This window comes from Citrus clementina, unplaced genomic scaffold (genome assembly GCF_000493195.1).
Source record: "Citrus clementina cultivar Clemenules unplaced genomic scaffold, Citrus_clementina_v1.0 scaffold_2, whole genome shotgun sequence".
Taxonomy (NCBI): Eukaryota; Viridiplantae; Streptophyta; class Magnoliopsida; order Sapindales; family Rutaceae; genus Citrus; species Citrus x clementina.
Genome location: NW_006262688.1, coordinates 30,934,421 through 30,950,337, shown reverse-complemented (window position 1 = coordinate 30,950,337; position 15,917 = coordinate 30,934,421). Strand labels below are relative to the sequence as shown.

General features: G+C 35.5%; 2 protein-coding genes across 2 annotated transcripts; one reads left to right on the top strand and one right to left on the bottom strand.

Annotated features, from left to right (window-relative positions):
* Positions 1-625: 625 nt before the first annotated feature.
* On the bottom strand, positions 626-3,215 carry LOC18052111 (RNA polymerase I termination factor). Its single transcript, XM_006448750.2, has 2 exons — positions 3,097-3,215; positions 626-2,935 (listed from the first exon to the last, which is right to left on the bottom strand). Exon 2 carries the CDS (start codon positions 2,876-2,878, stop codon positions 935-937), a length of 1,944 nt encoding a protein of 647 aa, XP_006448813.1. The 5' UTR covers positions 2,879-2,935; positions 3,097-3,215; the 3' UTR covers positions 626-934.
* Positions 3,216-3,441: 226 nt separating this feature from the next.
* Positions 3,442-10,249, top strand: LOC18052110 (pentatricopeptide repeat-containing protein At1g30610, chloroplastic). Its single transcript, XM_024191199.1, has 10 exons — positions 3,442-3,577; positions 3,680-5,220; positions 5,544-5,735; positions 6,433-6,514; positions 6,624-6,815; positions 7,863-7,976; positions 8,453-8,543; positions 8,621-8,778; positions 9,250-9,681; positions 9,798-10,249. The coding sequence occupies exons 2-10, from the start codon at positions 3,824-3,826 to the stop codon at positions 10,182-10,184; spliced, it is 3,045 nt and encodes a 1,014-aa protein (XP_024046967.1). The 5' UTR covers positions 3,442-3,577; positions 3,680-3,823; the 3' UTR covers positions 10,185-10,249.
* The last annotated feature ends 5,668 nt before the right edge of the window (positions 10,250-15,917 follow it).

The following is a 15,917-nucleotide window of genomic DNA, read 5'->3' as shown; positions in this document are numbered from 1 at the left end:
TCCAGAAATGAAGGTGGTCCAATTTATGAGCCAGCTGACCTTGACTTTGTCCCATTCTGCCACGTTTTAGTTCATAAGATTTTGCTATAATTTATTAGTTTAATCTTTAACGTAATAATCATTATTCAGGCACATACACAGTCCTAACAGAATAACAGTAACTTCTATTTACTTTTAAAATTAATACCGTTCTTCTAAAGAGATTTTATAATTCCCTATGATACATGAATCTAGAATTAAAGATAAGAATAATACTACACATCTCAAATTATTTGTCCCAAAAAACTATTAAAATAATATGACATTCATTAATTCGCTTTAATTTTATAAAAAATTACTAAACAATTAATGAATGACATATCATTTGAAATGAAATGTAATTTAAAATAAAAATTTCGGATGTCTATAGTTACTCTTGAAACAAAACAAATATAACATATAGATTAATTAGTTCACATTAGAAGATATGAAATCAGCCCAAGTATCTGCCCCTCAGCAAGCATGGTTTAATTTCCCAGGAGATATTTGGTATATCTGCATATTCTTAATGCTGATAAATCTTTATACATATTTAACATCAAGTACATAAGGACAAAGATTCAAAATCTGTAGCAAGCAAATTTCCATTCAGAACTCCATATATATGGTCATTAAATATTATTGTGATCTACAGCTGACTCTGCTAGAAGAAAAGCTATTCAAGGCATAAGATTTCTAGAAATTCACAGAACTCCTAAAGATGAACACACTTTTCTAATTGTTAACTTAAAAACAGATTGCTATATGCATGGCAACTGAAAGAAAATTGAGAGGAAATTCTAAACAATAGTGGAACTACTTCACAACAATAATGCAACAATCTAGAGATTGCAACAGCAGTTTGGCTTCAGGAGAGCGCTAATCAAACTGAACCATTTGACAATTTAAGGGGCCGTTAGACAGTAGTCCCCTTGCTATTGTAGGCGAGTCGTGCTTCAAGAACATCCGGACAATATCGTGTTGAAAGAATTTCAACCTGTTCGGGAAATGACTTGTTTCCATCTGTACCTAAGTGTTTGACTATTTGGTTCCATCGCTTTCGACAGATAGTTCCAGACCTATGCTCGAGAAGATTATCCCAGTCTACATCATCCATGCAGCAAGCATCCAAGCCAGAAAGAGCATTCACCAAGTGGAAGTCATCAGTATCAGCCCATTTGCCTTCAGCAACCATAGGTGAGGTTAGCTGATCATACCATTTCATACAGCAAATAGCATTTGTTCTGGTGGACAATTTCTCACTAATTGCCTCCCAACTGATATTATCTCGCAACATTCCATGCTTAGTTCTCTTTTCTTCAGAAGCTTTCATACGCAAATCCATATTCACCAAGTCAAATAACTTTTGATATTCTTCTTGGGACCATTGTCCTTTCTTCTGATTGGGCAGTTTTATTCTGCGCCATGCATCCTTGACATGAAATCTATGCTTGCCAAGTGTGTCAGCCATTGTTTTCCAATCTGATCCATGTTTTTCATAGAACTTCCGGACAAGTTCTAGCTCTTCTGGTGTCCATTTACGGTTTTCATCTCTTTCAAATAGAATATGAGCTCGATAATATATACTCTCACAGGGCCTCCATGGTAAGGCTGCCCCTATTTCCTTCCAACAGTGTTTGATTTCGGGGTAAGATCTACAATGCAAAACCATATTTAGACCATCTTCACCTAGTCTATGAGCCTCAATGTAGTTGATTACAGCCTTTTTAATCATCTCATCTTCTTCTAAAGAGAACCGCTTACCACGGACGAAGCCATCATTTTTGTCACTTTTAGCCTCAGATGAAGGAACAACCTGAACATGATCAGAAAAGCTTACTTTCTTAGGTCTCTCTTTGTGTGCAGAACTTTCAGATGGATCATTGGGCTTAACACCTTTTTTGGTTCTTGACACTTTTTTATCACCACCTGAATGTTTTCCTATTGACATAGCCTTCTTCTTCTTCTTGTTTTCACCTTCCTCTTCAAGGTCGTTCTTTTGCTTGTGCAGGCTAGTATTCTCTTCCAGTTCAAGGTGATGCTTTAAACCCTGATTTAATACTCCACTGACTTCATCTTCATTGTTAAATCTCTCATCCTTGTTCTTCTTAGCCTCATTAATTCCTAACTTTCTCTTCTTCTTCTTCTTCCCATCCTTTTCATTTTCAGTATTCATATCCACGTCACCCTCTAAAACAGTCTCATCCTCCTTAATTTCTAACTTTCTCTTTTTCTTCTTCTTCTTCTTCTTTCTATCCTTTTTATTTTCAGTATTCATATCCACGTCACCTTCTACAACAGTCTCATTTATAGTAGAACCAAATTCATCATCATCACAACTGACTTCTTGCCTCTTCTTACTCTTCTTCTTCTTCTTCTCTTTGTGAACATGTACATCAATATCTATAACAGCCTTGCTCTGATTCACACTAGATTCAGCCCCATCACTACCATCCTCCAGCAACTTCTTCTTCTTCTTCTTCTCACTCTCAGCTTCATCAGCATTACTTTCCACCAAATCCTCAATACGACCCTCACGTAATCCAGCATCATTAACACCATCCTCATTCCGCTGTTTATTCTTTCTCTTTTTCCCATCCCTTAGCGCAACTTCATTCTTGCTAACAGCACATAATTCAACGTCATCGCCTCTAATCTCATCCCTCTTCTTTTTCTTATTCTTCTTCTGCCTTTTTACATCAACATCATCCTCAGCCACAACGTCATTTGGAGTAGCTCTGAATTCAACATCATTATCACTAACCTCATGCCTTATTCTGCTATTAATTACCTCCTCTTCCAAGGTATCGGCGTCGGTCTCATCATCCTTGTTTTTCTTCCCAGTCGTTCTCTTCCCCATAATATAAAAACTTTCCTCAATCTGTTTCACTACTTAACACAAACTCCTCATGCGAATCTAAAAACAAGGCAAATAAATACATAGAAAGTGAAATTGCCGAAAATCTTAACCAATTACAATGTCGTATAATACACTGTACAAGGTAAATGAACTTCTAATTGTACTTCTTGACGGAACTTCCACAAGACGCCAAATCAAGAAGTTTTGAAAACACTGACCTTCTTTAACGGCTTCCGGCTTGCTGACGGCGACCGACGGGCGACCGATAGTGTGGAACGGCTAAGAGAAGATCATAGAATGCAAAATCAGGGTTTTCCTTTTTGCTCTAAATTCTCAAATTGTTTCTTCGCCTCAATGATAATTTGAGTTCGTTTACTGTACTTTGTCATTAAGACCCTTTACTTTTTGATATTTTATATTCTACCAAAATATATCAAAACTATAAAATGAAGTCCATTAACTGTGATATATCAGTTAAGTCCCTTTACTTTCTTTTATTTCTCCATTTAGTGCTTTCGCATTATTTTTTTTGTTAAATTATTTGTCCACATAGTATTATTTTATCTGATTAAATATCTAATATCTTACCAGGTTTGTTAATCGTTGGTAAGTCGACCCCGCCTTTACATTTATCTTTTAGTTCGGTTAGTGATTCGTATATGGTCGCATACTCCTTGTACCCAGCAGTGAAGACAAACTGTAAGCTTTTCAAATGCCGAATGTTCCCTGTGAGTTTCTTTTGAAAGCAAAGTTTTCATCAACCTTGTTCTTGTATTTATCTTCATTTTTTTCTTTTGCTAGCTACTGTATGGTTCAGCCCTGCTAGTAGAAGAAAGCAGTTTCTCCTTTATTGCGATTGTTTGTTTCTGTAATTTGATTTCCGAGTTATGTGAAAGTAAGGCAATTTTTACGAATTTTTTTGAGTTTTAGTGGTGTAAAATTGAAATGGAGGTGTTAATTATGACAAATGCGCAAGTGGGTACCTCTTGTTTAGGAAGAAATGGGAGTATTACTTTGGATTGCAACTGGAAACAGTGTCCTTCAAGTAAGATGTTGAATTCACGGCATTCCATTCTAGGCATTGGACTAAAAACCAAGAATGTTAAAAATAGTAGAAGTTTTATGCTTAGAAAGCTTCGTTGTGGAACAATTTCTGCTATGTCGGACGAAAAGTCTGATAAGCGGTTGGTTGGAGGTGGGGTTCTGGAGAAAGAGTTTGAATTTAAGCCATCTTTTAGTGAGTATTTGAAGGATATGGAGACATGGAAAAGTGGTCAATTGAGAAAGCAAGATCATAAGTCGAACAGATATAATTCGAAGGACAGTTCTAGGGAAAATAATGGGTTGAGGACATCATCATCCAGAAGAGATGATACAATTATAAAAGTGAGGAAGTTTGAAGGTTATTCTAACAAAGAAATGATTACTAGAGTTGTGAAACATCAAGAGTTATGTGGAAATGGTAATGGAGTTACTCAACATGAAGAGGCAGTTAGAGGTAAATTTGATCGAAAAGGGAGTGTAATCAGAAAGTCAACACAAGATCATAGGTTGAATAGATATATGTCGAAGGATGGTTCAAGGGGAAAAGATGTGTGGACACCATCATCGGGAAGAGATGACGCAAATGTAAAACTGCAGAAGTTTGAAGGTTATTCGAATAAAAAATTTCTTTCTAGAGTTTTGGAGCATCAAGAATTATGTGGAAATGATAATGGAGTTACTCAACCTGAAGAGGCAGTTAGAGGTAAATTCGATCGAACAGGGAGTGCAACTAGAAAGTCTAATGGTAAGTTGAATAGCAAAGAATGCCTTGTGGATATGAAGGTGAAAGGGAATTTCAGAAGAGAGACAATGGGTGAAAGACAGTTGCATTATCAATCTATAGGTGTGGAGTCAGAGTTGAAAAACTCACACCCAGAAAAGGTTAAAAAGTTCCAGAATGCACGAAATAGCTCTATGATATTGGTTAATAATAAAAAGAATGGCATTACTGTTTACCCAAGGGGAGAGCTTCTTCATGATAGAGATTCCCCAAAAATGATTCAAACAAAAGGGAAAAGTTTTGAGAAGAGGGAAGTTGGTGACAGAAATCATGAATCACTTGGTGGTGAAAATGTGACGGACCTCATCAAAATTTCAAAAAATACTCATGAAGAAATTGAGCATAAAAGTAGAAGATTAACTAGCGGCAGTAAGTCCTTTCTTGAAGAAGGAGATGATGATAGTTGGGGGGAGGAAAGAGCAGCCTTCAAAACTTTTGAGGAAGGTAATGACATCATGGACAAGCAAAGAGTTTCTAGAATGGAAATGGAGGAGCGAATCCAAAAACTAGCAAGGCAGTATGTATTTATATGCTCTTTATTTTCCATGTGGATCATCTGATTTTGTAGGTGTTATCTTTCAATTATTACTCTTCAGTACTTCACCTGACGTTAGGTACAAATGTGTTTCTCATTTTGTTCATGTGCCCTGTAGTGTGGTTGAATCTGCATCAACTTCCTGCCATTAAGGTTTCTGAAGGCAACAGAGCATCATTTTTTTTTTGAAGCGTGTCCTGACTCCTTCAAATATATATAGGATGCTCATACATGTCTTTGTATTTCATTTCTATCACAGATTCAACAGTCAATGTTATTATTTAAGCTAAAGTGCAGTTTAACAGGTTGAATGGTGCAGATATCAATCTGCCTGAGTGGATATTCTCTAAGATGATGCGAAGTGCACAGATTAGATATTCAGATCATTGTATATTGAGGGTTATCCAGATTTTGGGTAAACTAGGAAATTGGCGGCGGGTGCTACAAGTGATTGAGTGGCTTCAGATGCGTGAACGCTTCAAATCCTACAGGCTTCGGTATTCTTTTTACCTTCTATTTTTCTGGTGAACAGAGTGCATGTTTGACTGTAGCATCCTTCGTCTGCATAATGGAACAAAGATTTGCATCAACAAAGCTGTTTTGACTTCTCATTGTTGTTGAAAGAAAAGTATTACAAGTCTTTCTACAATCTTTATCACTATTAACTTTACCCATCTGATTGATTGAATGCCTCAAGAATGGAGCTTTTGCCATAGAGGTAGAATTTTGAAAAATGTTATCGGGAAATTGTGTTAAGTTATCTATTGACTAAAGCATGTACTTTTGGTTTAATAGAATAACTTCTAATGGCTTAGTTGGGAGACCCTTATTTTGAAAGAATATTGTATTATTATGCAAGGACTATTCAGCTTTAACAATCTATTAATTTTTTTCTTCATTCTTTTTTTGATTTATTTTTTGAAAAGGTAGAGGAGTAGGCAAAGCCCAAAGTTGTCTGAGCTATATTTGTCATAATGTAAGAATGCTACTTGTCAGTCATTTGGAATTGTCATTACAAGAATACTGACTGAGATTTTTCATTATTCTTTAATCTTGTGTTAACTATGTCGCTCTGAAATTCTAGTGCGATTAGAATCACTTAAAATATTCATGGTCATTGTATGTAAGCACATTAAAACATTCATGGAATTGTATATAAGCACACTTTCACTATATTTCTGCTTTTTGATGTAGATACATTTACACAACTGCACTTTATGTCCTCGGAAAAGCAAGGAGACCTGTCGAGGCACTCAATGTATTTCTCACAATGCAGGTAATGTGCATCAATTGTCATGCATGTCGCATGTGTCTTTCTTGAAATAATTCATAATGATAGGGAAGAAGGAAATAGACCTAACATTTAAGTTTTATCTCCTGTTCAGCAACAAATGTCCTCATATCCTGACACAGTGGCTTATCGTTCCATTGCCGTCACTCTTGGACAAGCTGGGCATATTAAGGAACTCTTTGATGTGATTGATAGCATGCGTTCTCTTCCCAAAAAGAAGTTCAAAACTGGCACACTTGAGAGATGGGACCCACGTTTAGAACCTGATATTGTTGTCTACAATGCGGTGAGTAGTACTCTGTTCGTCATCATCTATATTGGGGAAACTGTACAGGTTGTTTTTGACCTGTCTTCATGGCTATTGATGGTCTCATTTGCATTCCAAGTCTCATTTAATTTGGTTTCCTGCACAATTTAGTGAAGGTATACGGCACATTTCATGAATATTTTAGAACTTGTTAAGACTACCAGCTGATGATAACATGTTTACAGTAAACAATGTAATAAGCCTCCTTGAGTCAGATGAGATATCTCAATTAACTTTTGGTATCTAAAAGTTATTCTGTATAGGTACTGACATGTTCTGCACAATTTAGTGAAGGTATACGGCACATTTCATGAATATTTTAGAACTTGTTAAGACTACCAGCTGATGATAACATGTTTACAGTAAACAATGTAATAAGCCTCCTTGAGTCAGATGAGATATCTCAATTAACTTTTGGTATCTAAAAGTTATTCTGTATAGGTACTGACATGTTCTGCACATTTTATGAAAATTAGAGATTGAATAATTCACTAATTGTTAAACCTGTTAAATAATAATTTGATTTTATTATTATAATGCAATAAGCCTCAACAAAAGGTTCCTTCCCTGCATCCACGCTTTTCTGAACTTGAAGCATCAGAATTTCTTTAACTTCATATAAAAATTATAGCAGATGTTAGTGTACTTTTTCTGCTTACTTGTCCTTGGAAGTCTGTGCCATACAGAAACTGACTTGTAAAATTATACCTTAGTAATTTTGCACAACCTTTTTTTTTTAAAAAAAAAATAGGATCTCGAATCTTCAGAACTTAACATCTGTATATTTTTGTTTTCGGGTCTTCATTCTATTTCCTCTCAATAACTATTGACTCCATTGGGAAGATGGTTATGTCTTGAAAGACTATGCAAATGCAATAATTCGTTTTTGTTTTAAAAAAAATATCTGTTGGATGTTTAGACATATTATATGGTAAAGCTTTGCAATGTTACACTAATATGTAGCAATTGTGTAATTATCTTTATATGGTTTGGCTGAAAAATGTATTCATTTCTTGTCTTTGCAAGGTCTTAAACGCTTGTGTTCGGCGGAAACAATGGGAAGGGGCATTTTGGGTTTTGCAGCAGTTGAAACAACAAGGTCAGAAGCCTTCCGCTACTACATATGGACTTGTTATGGAGGTATTAGCCAGCCTTCATCAGTTCTCCAACTGCTGCTGTGTGTGTTATCTTCTACCAGTTATTTATTTACTGTGCAACTGAATACAAACTCCAGATGTAGATATAAACATGTGCATTTCATTTGGTACACCTGGATGCAAATACAATTTCCATTCCAAACTTCATTTTTCCATTTTTTCTTATCAATAACATAGTAGAACTGATATGGAAAGTGCCAAATTTGAGAAAAGAAAGCCATGCCATTCCTACAAGGTTTATGGAGCAAGATTTAGATATGTGTCTCCATTGTTGGCTTCAATGGGAAAGGGTCAGCAACTGTTACAGCTTCTTGTTAAATTATGTAGTGACTTGCTATTGTGGCAATTATTGCAAAGCCGTTGTTAGATGAGTCTTGCTTTTGTTGATCATTTCTTGCATGAATAATCTTATACTTTATGGATTACTATTTGTGAGCTGTTGAATTTATGCCCAAACAGGTGATGTTAGCATGTGGCAAGTACAACTTGGTTTACGAGTTCTTCAGGAAAGTGCAAAAATCTCATATTCCGAATGCTTTAGCATATAAAGGTATGTTAGTGATCTGACCAGTTTCGGATGCTGTTTTTTATAATTTCATTTAGATACTAACCTTCTGTTATTTACAGTTCTTGTGAATACTCTTTGGAGAGAAGGTAAAACAGATGAGGCTGTTTCAGCTGTTGAAGACATGGAAAGAAGAGGAATTGTAGGTTCTGCTGCTCTTTATTATGACCTTGCTCGTTGCCTTTGTAGTGCTGGGAAGTGTGAAGAAGCACTAATGCAGGTAGATTTATCATGCTTGATCTTGAGGTTGCTTTTTTTTTTCTTTTTTTTCTTTTTTTAAATAAATATTTGCCTCTTTGCCTTTATATATTTATAGCTTTTTAGCTTGAAAATTCAATCACCACTTGCAAGACTGTACTTGAATGGGCCTGACTGGCATTTGAATCATGGGATCCTTGGGCCCACTTTTGATCTGTGTGATATATTTCTTAATTAATTAATGTTTGAACGCATTTAAGCAAAGATCACAACCAACCATTTTACAAGTATCCTTCTTCTGTTCTTCCCACCAACTGATATTTTTGTATTTTTGTATTTTTGTCTTGTGAGACTGAAGTTCAAGATCACAACCTTCAGCTTAAAACTAGAACTCAAACCTATCTGCAGTGGGTATTCGATATGTAGTTGTGATCGTAGGTATGACTTGATTCAGTTGTTGCTTACAGAGACAGTCATTCTTTTCTTTTTACAGATGGATAAGATATGCAAGGTTGCAAACAAGCCTCTAGTAGTAGCTTACACTGGCTTAATTCAAGCTTGTCTGGACTCTGGAAATATTCAAAATGCCGCATACATCTTCAACCAAATGAAGAATTTTTGCTCCCCAAATCTTGTCACTTGCAACATAATGGTGAAAGCTTATCTGGAGCATGGTTTGTTTGAAGAGGCAATGAAACTGTTCCAGGAGATGGCAGAAGATAGCAATCATATTACCCGTGAATATGATAAGAAGGGTCTGGTAATACCTGATATCTATACGTTCAACACCATGTTAGATGCTTGTGCTGCAGAGAAGAGGTGGTATGATCTTGAGCTTGTTTATAAACGGATGCTGCACCATGGATTGCATTTCAATGCAAAACGTCATCTCCGAATGATTTTGGATGCTTCAAGGGCTGGAAAGGTATCCTGCTTTTGGAATTTTTAAAATCTTTGCGAGCCATCTATTGCTGCTTGCATAAACACAGTACTCTCTCCCTGAAGATACAAAATCACTGTTTCTGCTATTTCTGCTGGCAGGTAGAGCTCCTGGAAATAACTTGGGAACACTTGGCCCGGGCTGATCGGATTACTCCACCTGCTCTCATCAAAGAAAGGTTTTGCAATAGACTTGAGAACAAAGACTATGGTTCTGCTATTTCTTGTCTAGTCAGTCATCCTGTTAGTGGCTCACCAGAATTTTCCAGGAATGCATGGTTGAAATTTTTCAAGGAAAACTCCCAGCATTTCGGACAGGATACTCTAATCCGGTTATTACATGAGGCAAGCAGCAGTCTTACCACTAGAAATGGCTCACCGTACCCGGTATTGCAGAATCTAATATCATCTTGTAAAGACTTTTTAAGGACTCAATCCCCAGCTCCTGTAGCTGATCTAACAGGAACTCCCTTGTATAGCTCTATCTGAACCGGAGCTGGTTTGAAATTTTGACGAAATTTTAACAGGGGATGTTCCAAAAAAAGTGAGCATGTGTTAGGACTCTAATAGTTTATTTTATTTTAATTGCTTGTTTTAATTTCTTTCCTATTAGTATTAGGATTTCTTATTTCAATTAAAGTCCTTATTAAATTACAATTAGGATTGTCTTGAACTACTATAAATAAGTGGTTCTTATTATGTTTTTAGAAGGGAAGTAATAAAATTAATTCTAATTCCTATTAATTCTTCTCCCTTCTCTTTAAATTCTTCATCTATTCTCTCTTAATTCTCTAATCAAAACCCTAGAATCCTATCATCTGGTATCAGAGCACATCCTTCCTGCCACCATTTTTTTTTCTTTCGTTCACTATTTGAAAAAAAAAAAAAAAAAACCCAACAACCAAACTTTTGCCAATATCTCTTGGCTTTTGGAGACTTGAACCGGGCCCACCCTCCAAACTTTTTCCAGCATCTAAATTTTTTCAACCAAGCGTGAATTTTCTTTAGACTTTTAGGCATCATGACTGTTAAGGAGCTTGAAGGCAAAGTTGAGCAGTTGTCACAACAATTTCATGACAAGTTTACAGCCATCGATGAAAAGGTTACAGCCTTAGCCAAGCAGAATAACGATTTGCAGGAACTCATGCACGGCATCCTTCAGCAATTGAGTCAGCTACGAAAAGGCAAACACCCAGTTACTGATCAACGACAAGTTAATATATTTACTGGCGGGACCTCTGCTCCTCAAACGGTAATTGCTACCCAACCCCCTCTTGAACCTACTGAACGCATTGGAAGTACTCTCGTGCAAGCTCGTAACATACGCCTTGATTTTCCTATTTTTCATGGTGACAATCCAACGGGATGGATTTTTCGATGTGAGCAATATCGTCGCCTTATTGGATTATCAGATGCTGACTTATTGTCTTTAGCTATTGGCCATCTTGATGGTGATGCGGTACCTTGGTTTCATTGGCTAGAGCAGACTGTGGGCGAAATGACTTGGGCGCAATTTACACGGGCTTTGACTACTCGATTTGGGACATTAGAAGAGAATGATGCCGTTGGCAGCCTTACCAAACTACGTCAAACAAGGACTGTTCTTGACTATCAACGACAATTTGAAAAGTTGGCTGATCGGACTAGTAATTTAACAGAGCCTTTCTTCATTAGTTGTTTCCTCTCTGGGTTACGTGAAGATATCAAGGCTGGCGTACAACTATTCAAACCTGTTAGTCTCCTACAAACTTTTGAACTTGCTAGATTTCAGGAAAAGGCAATTACTTTACAAGGCAATTATTCCCCCATTCCTGCCCTCCAAGATCCAATCACAAAATTACAATCGACTCCTACTCCACCAGCACCATCTTTATTAGGACCGGTTCCCTCTGCCTTACCTAATAATGTCAAACGTTTATCCTCAATTGAGCAGGCGGACAGACGTTCTAAAGGACTTTGTTTTAACTGTGACGAGCAATTCAAGCCTGGGCATCGCTGCAAACAACCTCACCTATTGCTTTTAGACGCTGATATACCTGTTCACAACCCTCCAACGCCTGACCATCATTCGGATTGGAAAATCTCGGTTATTGAGACTGGGTAAAAGGCTTGCGGACAAGCCTGTTTTAAGGGGCAAGGAATGTTAGGACTCTAATAGTTTATTTTATTTTAATTGCTTGTTTTAATTTCTTTCCTATTAGTATTAGGATTTCTTATTTCAATTAAAGTCCTTATTAAATTACAATTAGGATTGTCTTGAACTACTATAAATAAGTGGTTCTTATTATGTTTTTAGAAGGGAAGTAATAAAATTAATTCTAATTCCTATTAATTCTTCTCCCTTCTCTTTAAATTCTTCATCTATTCTCTCTTAATTCTCTAATCAAAACCCTAGAATCCTATCAGCATGCGAGAGGGAGATTTTGCTGTAGGTGCTTTAAAACTGGGCTTACAACTTGAAGCATCTAATGAGTTGCCATGGGATTTATCACCCAAATTCTTTAGTTTAAATGCACTCCCACTATTCCTAAGGACACCCCACAATTCGAACGATAGTATATCTTGGCCCAAAATTCGTAAACAATGTGAAAATTGGATCCCAATTTTTTCAAAAAAGCGATCAATAATTTCTGCAAAATTTGGATATTAAAAAATTTTAATAACAAAAATTAATAATTTCAGCAGATTTAAAAAATATAAAAAATAACTGAAAATTTTAATGAAAAAAAAAAAATCGGTGTGGGCTCCTGATTCTTGAAACGCTGGGGGCCCTTGCCTCTTTGCATTTGAAAAAAAATGTTGGTACAGGACCAGCGAGTGTCCTCTGTTCTCGGGATCTTAAATCTTTATGCCTCTCTGTAACGTGGCATCTTGTTAATGAGTTACCTTTTTAGCATCAAGTTTTTTTTTTTTAAAAAAAAAAGGGTAAAAGGGCATAAAAGGTCTGTAATAATAGGCTGCCATTAGTGCAGGTAGTGCTTCTGTAAAGGTTAATGAACTATTATTTTCTACATCTTTTTCGCCAATTCGAGGCTTTTAATGTCATTTACTAATTTCCTTTAAAAAAAAAAAAGGTATACGTCTTTTTTTCCCTATTAATTTATAATTTACTCAATTCAATTGTCACCTCACATAGAATACCCCAACTTTGTTGAAATATCATTCGAACATGAAATTAAATTTTTATAATTCGATCAATAAATCTAAATAATTAATTCAGAGCGAACCGTAATGTGATGGCTAACTCCGGTCTGTTTTGAGCCTGTAACCGAGAGAGAGATATTTGGGGAGATAGGTGTAGCTTCAAATCAAAATCAAATGAATGAGTGCATAGACACAGTTGGTCCCCACGAACAGGACGCCAAGAAAGATAAAACCACGAAGACAAAAGCAAAAAGTTGGGAAGTGACCAATCACTTTCTCTTGTGTTAGAAAAACACAGACCGCTCTCTTTTCTCGGTCAGATCAGATCTATTCATTGCTAAGCGACACGTGTGGTTACATCACTTATATTTTCAACAGCTGCCTGTCTCTCAAGTCTCCAACTTCAAAATTCTCACGCTACAGACATGAGGAAATATAACAGCCCCACATGGGTCAAATTCAAACCATTATAAGTTCCCCCAACCAAAAAAGGGGAGAAATAACCCCAATGGTAAAAAAAATGGAAAGGAGTTGAGCTCTCTCGTGGCCACACGAATGAGAGTTGATTTTCCTTTCTCCTTAGACTTGATATTCATCTTATTATGAATCAAATGTATAAGTACAAATTATATCCTAAAATTAAAAGTAAAAAAAAACCCAGTCACCTAATCACTTTAATCTCAAGTTTTTAAGATTATATGTATAAAAAATTTTATTTTTTGATTCAGTACATAAGATTAATTTCTGTCGGCGTTTACATCAAATATTGAATCTTTCAATGTTTCAAATTTTACATTTTATATTACGCGTTCCAAGATTTCATATGATAACTAGAATCCTCCACATTATAAGCTGTAAAGGGACACGTATATTAATTCTCCATTACTATAATAATAAAGATTACATCTTTTGATAGGAAAAATGCTCAAGCTGGCCGGTTCTCTACTGGGGAAGAGCGGATGCTGATGGCAAATAACCCAATGAAAAATACATACCTACAAGTTAATCTTGAAATATAATAATAAGATATTTTTGTTCGTTGAGACTGATTCGACTGTAAATATACCTAACCAGTTACCTAAGACCTAATTTTAGTCAAGGAGTAATTAATAAACTTGATTACAAAGTTTAATCACACCAATAAAATCAAAACAACAAAAATCAGACACAAGAATTAATAGTGATTCAGATTCGGTTAATTATTCAGCCGACGCCCACTTGAAGATTAGAGCAAAATTTTTATTAATACAGGAAAACGAGTGAAATCAAAGGGTTATGTGAAATTCTTAATCCAATTAGGATAAAGTTTAAAGTGAAAATCCTTCTTTGAATGATTTTAACCACCTTCCACACTTGTGATACGTGTTTTAATTAATCCTTTTTCAATGTGACATACATCCGCGTCGTTTGAATTTTGAAGTAAAAACATGTGATTTCATTTAATTGGATGGAAAACAAATGCTAGTTGCCATATGCTTGTGATTCTGCCTTAATCAAATATATCATAACGCTTAAAATTGGATTTGTCAGATCAATAAACTTTTAAAAAATAACATGTCGTATGTGTTTTGTTTTTTAAACTTGATATATATATATATATATGAGTCATTTTTTTTATTAGAGATTTTTTATTTTATTAGTTAAAAATAAAAAAAATAATTTTAATATACTATATAATAAAATATAATATATTAAAACTTATATTTATTTTATTTTTTAATTTATTCTTAACTTTATTAAAGCGAGATACCCTGAATGAAAAACTACTCATTACTGTGGGATGATCATAAGATATTTGATCAAACGCTACCCCGCTCTCCTCACGATGGCTTGGCTAAATCAAATGAAATATCAAAATTACAGTTATGTACGAATAATAATAATAATAATTAATTAGAATTAAAGAAGGTAAAATGAAATGATGACAAACAAATTATTAGTCAAATAAGGAGTCGCATGCAGACGCGGCAAAGGCAAAGCAAAACCATCAATCACGATTCACGTCCCCCGACTCGTCTTATTGCGCGATTTAGTAGGCCCGTCGATTTTCATTGCTCGCCAAATATTTAGGCTTTAAAAGCATTTGTCGTGAGTGGAGTGCGGCCAAATCAATGTCTTTGGTGCTCTTAAATCTTTAGTAGTTCCCACCATTTTAGCATTGCCGGCCGGCCCCCTTTCAACGTCAGGGTCATGAACTTGACCCAGTTTCATACTTGTTTAATAATGCTCGGCGTTTGATACGAAATCAAGTAAGAGAGTTGGTGCCGCTTCGTTGTTTGCAATTTGTAGCCTTTTAGTTTGAAAGTCGCCCAAATGATCAATTAGTTACTTGTTACCGTGGATTAGTGTGATTCCTTTTTTTGGCTGATGCTTCGGTGCCAAGCTAATTAATCTGGCTGATGGCTATGCCCAATAGTCAACACGATGTGCATATTAGGTAAACCATATATTTAAATCATACCAAATTAAAATCAAATTAATTATCTATTGCATGAAACGAGTGCATCCCCATCATCATCAGAACGAGACAGCTGAGCCTTCTAATTATTTGCATTAGAATTTATTTTATTTCATGCTAGAGCTGGTAGGCAAGTTGCACGATCAATGACAAAGCTATTTCTTAACATGGACCCAAAAAAAAAAAATTCCCACTGGGAATTTAATAGTCATTTTCTCGTGGGAATATTTGAGGATGTTTATTTATTTTATTTTTTATTTTTAATTCACAATGACATGAGAGAGAGAGAGATGCCTTCTCCATCAACTATAGAGTCTCATTTGACTTTTTTAAATTAAGTGGCAGGAAGCAGCAGTGCATGTGGTCTAAAGAGATGCTAGTTAATTAATTTTATACAAGATGGTTTTAATTAATCTTAGGAATGTTAGTGATATTTTTGTCAACGTACCCATCAACGTTAGGTAAAATATTTTCCAATTATGGTAAGATTATCTTATATTGATACTAAATCTGTTAAATAATCATTAGTGAAACTGTTATTTCATTATTGTCTGGTAGTTTGGATTATAGAATATTGCTGTTATTATTTATCTGAAAAAATTTGTATATATATATATATC